General features: G+C 69.5%; 1 protein-coding gene across 3 annotated transcripts in view; it reads left to right on the plus strand.

The window, feature by feature from the left end:
- CACNA1B (calcium voltage-gated channel subunit alpha1 B) overlaps positions 1-6,146 on the plus strand; it is a gene marked incomplete at its 5' end in the record, with an annotated part of 110,781 nt that extends 104,635 nt beyond the window's left edge. For all 3 annotated transcript variants that reach the window (XM_079789606.1, XM_079789604.1, XM_079789605.1), the window contains 6 exons: positions 582-709; positions 1,769-1,904; positions 2,101-2,217; positions 3,016-3,223; positions 3,403-3,644; positions 3,863-6,146. In XM_079789606.1, the coding sequence (XP_079645732.1) occupies positions 582-709; positions 1,769-1,904; positions 2,101-2,217; positions 3,016-3,223; positions 3,403-3,644; positions 3,863-4,387 (1,356 nt within the window). In that variant the 3' untranslated portion in view covers positions 4,388-6,146. The remainder of the gene's footprint in view (positions 1-581; positions 710-1,768; positions 1,905-2,100; positions 2,218-3,015; positions 3,224-3,402; positions 3,645-3,862) is intronic.
- Positions 6,147-6,431: the final 285 nt, after the last annotated feature.

Below are 6,431 nucleotides of genomic sequence, written 5' to 3' on the forward strand. Positions count from 1 at the left end.
AGCGGTTTTAAGTGGCAGAAATGTCACCAAGGACCTTGAGGTGGTTCTGGGAGGTGCAAGGACTCGCTCTCCCTGGACACTGCAGGGACCAGAGAGACTCTGACCGGTGACCCCAGGGTCCCCGTTGGCTCCACTGGGGACAGTGCGGGCTGAACTGGGCCCGTCTTCTGATGGCATCCTTCGTGGGTGCGACTTCCCCATGCCCACCCTGGGCACACGTAGGCGCTCTGTCTGGAACGCTGCCCATGCACCGCAGGGTGAGAGGTGGCTGCCGCCCGCCACAGCCCCCTCCCCGTCTGTGCAGACACCCCCACCCTGAAGTCTCTGGGGCTCCGGCTGCCTCTGCCGGCAACTCGAGGGGATGATGAGGGGAACTCTTGCCATTTGGAATCGGGTCCAGCCCCAAACGCTGTGGGTGTGGTTCCAGGAAGAGTTACTGCCCTGCGGTCCCGCACAGACCCATGGGGAGCAGGCCCCTGCCAGCCGGTGTCGGGCTGGGCGGGCAGGCAGGCCGCACCCACAGGAGGAGCCTGCCCCCGCTCGGGCCCAGCCCTCCGAGCTCTCCCTCCCGCGTCCTGCAGATGGGCCCCGGGTCCCTGTTCCACCCCCTGAAGGCCACGCTGGAGCAGACGCAGCCGGCCGTGCTCCGAGGGGCCCGCGTGTTTCTTCAGCAGAAGAGCTCAGCCTCCCTCAGCAACGGCGGGGCCGTGTGAGTCCTGGGCGGGGCCTGTGGGGCCTGGGCGGGGCCGTGTGAGTCCTGGGCGGGGCCTGGGCGGGGCCTGTGAGTCCTGGGCGGGGACCTGTGGGGCCTGGGCGGGGCCGTGTGAGTCCTGGGCGGGGCCGTGTGAGTCCTGGGCGGGGCCTGTGGGGCCTGGGCGGGGCCGTGTGAGTCCTGGGCGGGGCCTGGGCGGGGCCTGTGAGTCCTGGGCGGGGACCTGTGGGGCCTGGGCGGGGCCGTGTGAGTCCTGGGCGGGGCCGTGTGAGTCCTGGGCGGGGCCTGTGGGGCCTGGGCGGGGCCGTGTGAGTCCTGGGCGGGGCCTGTGGGGCCTGGGCGGCTTCATTGATGGTGTGGAGAAAGCAGGACTCTAGTTCCTTGACCCCCTGCTCTGAGGGGCTCCCAGCAGCGCCCAGGACAGGGGTCCTCAGGTCCCTTCCCGGCTCTGCAGGTGGCCCTGTGCTCACCTGCACTCGGACGTGCTGGTCCAGGTGCTGGTTTCCGTGCTGAGCTCTCCCGTGATGCCTCCCGGGCCTGAGACTGGCTACGACGGCCCAGGGCCCAGCTGCCCTCCTGTGCGCCCGCCTCTCTCGGGCACGGCCGTGGGCTCTGGGCCGGCAGATGTCGGAAGTGATGTCTCCCCCGGGCCCAGCCCTTCCTGTCAGCGGCTGTGAGACCGGTTTCCTCTCAGGTCTCCATGCTGGTGTTGATGTCCGAAACAACTGTGCTTGGCAGACAGATTGGCAAGGTCCTTGTGTATCACGTGACTCGCCACAGCCACCCACCCCCAGCTGGGGGCCAGGCGAGGCTTCACGCGAAGGCAGGGTCCGCTCAGCCAGCCCCCTGGTGCACCCGGGCCAGCTGCGGTGCCCGACGGCAAGCACCCGTTGGTCCAGGCAGGCCCAGGCTTGGTCCCTGTCTCCCGCTGGGCTCCCCCTCCGGCTTGGAGTGCGCACCACAGGCCACGCCCTCGGGCTCCCTCCCTCCCGATGGGGAGCTGCCTGGCCATTGGGCCAGCCGCTGTGGAGCTGACAGAAGGCCTCTCCTCCACAGACAAACCCAAGAGGGCGGCCTCAGGGAGTCTGTTTCCTGGGGTACCCAGAGGACCCAGGAGGTGCCACGTGAGGCCAGGGCCCCCCTGGAACGAGGCCACTCGACAGAGATCCCAGTGGTGCAGCCAGGAAAGCTGGTGAGGAGGGGCGGGAGTGATGGGGACTGTGCGGGGGGAGGGGGGGAAATGGGGGGAGGGGGGAGGGGAGAAGGGATGGGGATGGGGATGGAGGAGGGGAGATGGGATGGGGATGGGGATGGGATGGGGTGAGGTAGGGCAGGAGAGAAGGGGAGGTGGGATGTGGTGGGTGTGACTGGGGGCTGCTGTGCCCCAGGCTGTGGATGCCCAGATGCAGAGCGTGGCCCTGAGAGGCCCTGACGGGGAGCCCCAGCCCGGGCTGGAGAGCCAGGGTCGAGCAGCCTCCATGCCTCGCCTGGCAGCGGAGACACAGGTGGGTGGCCTGGGGGTTCTGCTGGTGGGAGGGGCGGGAGTGAGCGACCTGGCGGAGGGGCTGGTCCTGCTGCCCGCTCTGTGGGGTGCAGCCTCCGCCCTGCGCTGCAGCCTGGACCCCGTCAGGCCCATGGGTGCCCGCGTGCCACGCTGCCTCCAGAGTTGCGGCCAGGAGTGCCCACAGCCGTCCTGCCCAGCTTTCCTCTCTCTGGGACACCCCCTCCACCCACCCCCACCCTCCCCCAGAAAATGCATGGGGCCTCCCCGCTCCGTCCCGCTCCCCCTCAGTGTCTGAGCCCTGGAGGCTGGGGGCCCGGCCTGGCCTCTCCCTGGACAGTGGCTGCAGGGACGTTGTGTGCCCTGGGCTGAGCCCCTCACAGGACACGGAGGGGGTGCGGCCCGAGGCCGGGCAGGGACACTGCTGCCACGTGCCGGCAGGCGAGGCTGGCCCCGCGGCCTGAGCCCGTGTCCTCCCTCCTGTCGTGGGCTCTGTCTGTGCACTCCGTCTGGACGTTATTCTGGTGACGGTCACTCACTCCCATGGGCGGTGCTCTGGGCTCGCCAGTCCGCACCTCCTGCCCGAGCCCGCCTGGCAGCGCCCGGCCTGCGGGGAGGACACGCACGCCAGCCCGTGGGGATGCCCTTGAAGAGGGTGGGCTCAGAAAGGAGCCCCGCCCTTCCTGGGAGGGCTGCGGGGCCGGGACCCTCCCGAGGGGCTGGTTCTGCCGTGTGCCCCGCGGCCCGGAGCCCCTCCAGGTCCCTCAGGCCTGCCCTGCCCGTGTCCCCTGTCCCCGCACAGCCAGCCTCCGACGCCAGCCCCATGAAGCGCTCCATCTCCACGCTGGCGCCCCAGCGCCCCCACGTGGCCCATCTCTGCACGGCTGCCCTGGAGCGCGCCCCCGCCAGCCAGGCCGCCCCCCACCACCACCACCGCTGCCACCGGCGCAGGGACCGGAAGCAGAAGTCCCTGGAGAAGGGGCCCAGCCCGTCCGCAGACACCAATGGCGGTGCGTGTGGGGCTCCGTGGTGGGCGGTGGCTGACCTGGGGTCTGCGAGCCCGTAGGTGACCCTCAAATTCCTGTACCTGTGACCCCACAACCAGCCCTTCCCCGGGACCCTCTGCCAGCCCTGGTTACGGGTCTGGGTGCGGGCGCTGGCTCAGCGGTGACTTCTGTTCCTGGGCCAGCCCCCAGCGGCACGGCGGGGCCCGGCCCGCCCCCAGGAGAGGGGCCCCCAGGCCGGCGGGAGCGCAGGCAGGAGCGGGGCCGGTCCCAGGAGCGCAGGCAGCCCTCCTCCTCCTCCTCCGAGAAGCAGCGCTTCTACTCCTGTGACCGCTTCGGGGGCCGGGAGCCCCCGCTGCCCAGGCCCGCCCTCAGCAGCCACCCCACGTCGCCCACGGCCGGGCAGGAGCCAGGACCCCCGAGACAGGTACGCAGGACGCTCTCAGTCCTGGGGGCCCAGTCCCGGTTCCGGGTCCCAGTCCAGCCTCTGCTCGCGGCCTCGGCCCTCTGGTACCCCTTACACCCCTCCTGTCACCGCCTCCCTGACCCGTCCAGGACCCAGCTGGCCCCTCTGTCACCCCCCCCCCGCACCCCCCTCCCTGCTCTGTGCCCTTGGCCTTGCTCTGATGGGCTGCGCTCCTGCAGGGCAGCGGTTCTGTGGACGGGAGCCCCCTGCTGTCCACATCTGGTGCTAGCACCCCCGGGCGCGGTGGGCGGAGGCAGCTCCCCCAGACTCCGCTGACACCCCGGCCCAGCGTCACCTACAAGACGGCCCACTCCTCGCCCGTGCACTTCGCCGGGGCCCAGGGCGGCCCCCCCTTCTCCCCGGGCCGGCTCAGCCGCGGCCTTTCGGAACACAACGCCCTGCTCCAGAGAGACCCCCTGGGCCAGCCCCTGGCCCCCAGCTCGCGGATCGGCTCCGACCCGTACCTGGGGCAGCGCCTGGAGGCCGAGGCCGCCCCCCCGCAGCCCGAGGACATGCTCACCTTCGAGGAGGCCGTGGCCACCAACTCGGGCCGCTCCTCGCGGACCTCCTACGTGTCCTCCCTGACCTCCCAGTCGCACCCGCTGCGCCGCGTGCCCAACGGCTACCACTGCTCCCTGGGCCTCGGCACGGGCAGCCGCGCGCGCCACAGCTACCACCACCCGGACCAAGACCACTGGTGCTAGTCCGCGCCCGCGCCCGCGCCCGGCCCTGATGAGTTTTATCATCCACGCCGGGCTCCCAGGACGCCCGGGGAACCGAGGCAGGGCAGCCCCGGGGAGAGGGGCCTCACCGCCGGGACCAGCAGGTGGGCGGCTGCCCGCTTCCCCTCGCCACTGGACGGACTCCAAGCCCTTTCTTCCGCCCGTGGCGCCACCGCGGCCCCAGGGGTGGCTGTGTGTGAGCCGGAGCCCGCGTGTCCACATCCCGCGTGAGGGACCGCCTCGGTGCTGCGCGGGCCGGTCAGGTCTGGTCTTGGGGAGCAGCCTTCACCCCCGCGAGGTGCAGCCCTCGGGACCGCGGATGGGAGCGGGGGCGGAGCCGGCCTGTGGGCAGGTCGCCCTGGGCACCGAGGGCGCTGAGTGGACTTCACGTTGCAGACGCGCTGTCCTCCCTGACAGTCGCCTGAGAGGGACACGCCTGGGCGTCCTGCTGCCGCCTCGGGGCTCAGCGCAGCGCCGGCCCGTCGCTTGGTCCGCCCGCCCGGTCCAGGAACAGCTGCCGGGTGAGCAGCGGGCGGCGTCACTGCCCCGCACCCGGGAGGCCTGGCCGTGCGGACGCCCAGCTCTCCGGTCGCACAGGCGGCCCCGGCCCCTGGCGCCACGACCAAGTGCCTGCCCCCAGCTCAGCCCGGGCTCCGGAGGGAGCGAGGCGGCGAACCGCGCGGCGTCTGTGGAGGCTGCTCCGCGGGCAGCCGAGCTAGGAAGCTGCCGTGGGCGAGAACACGCAGACCGCGTCCCGCGGGGCCGTGTGGCCAGGCAGGAAGCGGCTTTGCCCGGTCCGTCTCCCCGCAGGGGAGGTTCCCGGGAAGCAAGCGCATGGAGTGGGGCTCGGGGCGCCCCAGTCTGGTCCACGCTCATCCTCAGGGACGGGCCTGCCCGCAAGGCTGCGGCTGTGAAGGTGGATTTTCACGGCGGGCGGGCGGGCGGGCAGGAGGGCACAGAGCTGGGGCTGGAGACGCTTGGGCAGGGGCACGGAGCCCACCCCGACCCACACAGGCAGCGACCGCGACCCCAGCCTCACCCTGGGCGGGAGGGGACGGGACGTGCCTGAGCCGCGAGAATCGGCCCGGGGAGGCGGGTGGACGAGATGCACCGTCCCGTGTCATGAATGTTCCGTGTGTGCTCCGTGGGCTTGACCCCGGTTCTCCGTGAAGGAACGTGGCATGTGGTGTGCGTGCGGGGTCTGCGTGCGAGTCCCGGTGAGTGGATGCCGTTCCCATAGGGCTATGCAACAAGACACACGTCTAGGGATCAACACGACCGCCCTGCGGTAGGGTTTCAGCGCCACAGACCAACCCTCCGTTTCCCTCCCGCCACCCTGAGCCCCGCGGCGTCTCTGGTCTCCGCTGCCCAGCGCCCCGCCGCCTGGATTCTGCGGACACGAGTCAGCGGCGACTGCAGGGCCATGGGGCGCAGCGTGTCCCTTCCCCACGGCGGGGTTGGTCTCAGCCCTCACACCCCGAAACCTCAGTGAGTTGCCAAATTTGAGCTGCATCAACCAGTCGTCTGCCCGGGGCCCGTGGAGCGAGGCTGTGGTCTGAACACGTTGCGTGTGCATGTAGGATATATACATACGTACCATATGCAAGCATATGCATGACAAGGTATATCTTCGTACTTTTTGATACAATGTAATCATTTGTTAATTTTTAATTATATTTGATATAAATCAAAGGTTTGTTGCAAAACTTTATATTTAAGAACAGTGTTCAAAAAGTGAGACGTCCCAACCACGCAACACAGCGGGGCGCGCTTTAGGAATTCTGTGGTTGACTCGTTTGCTGCTTGCGTGATATTTGTCAGCCCAACTTTGGATTCTGCTGTTGTTTCTACATCGACATTTTGTATGAAGCAAAGTCCTTGGATTAAAATAAAACTTGCAAAAAAGTAAAAAAATCCCACCAAGCTGCTGGGGGGCGGGGGGTGTGGTCTGAGGACATGAGTGCGTGGGCATGGGTGGAGGGCATGGGGCAACGAGAACTCCACACGACCGGCCGGGCGAGGAGCT

This window comes from Cnephaeus nilssonii (assembly GCF_951640355.1).
Source record: "Cnephaeus nilssonii genome assembly, chromosome: 14".
NCBI lineage: Eukaryota > Metazoa > Chordata > Mammalia > Chiroptera > Vespertilionidae > Cnephaeus > Cnephaeus nilssonii.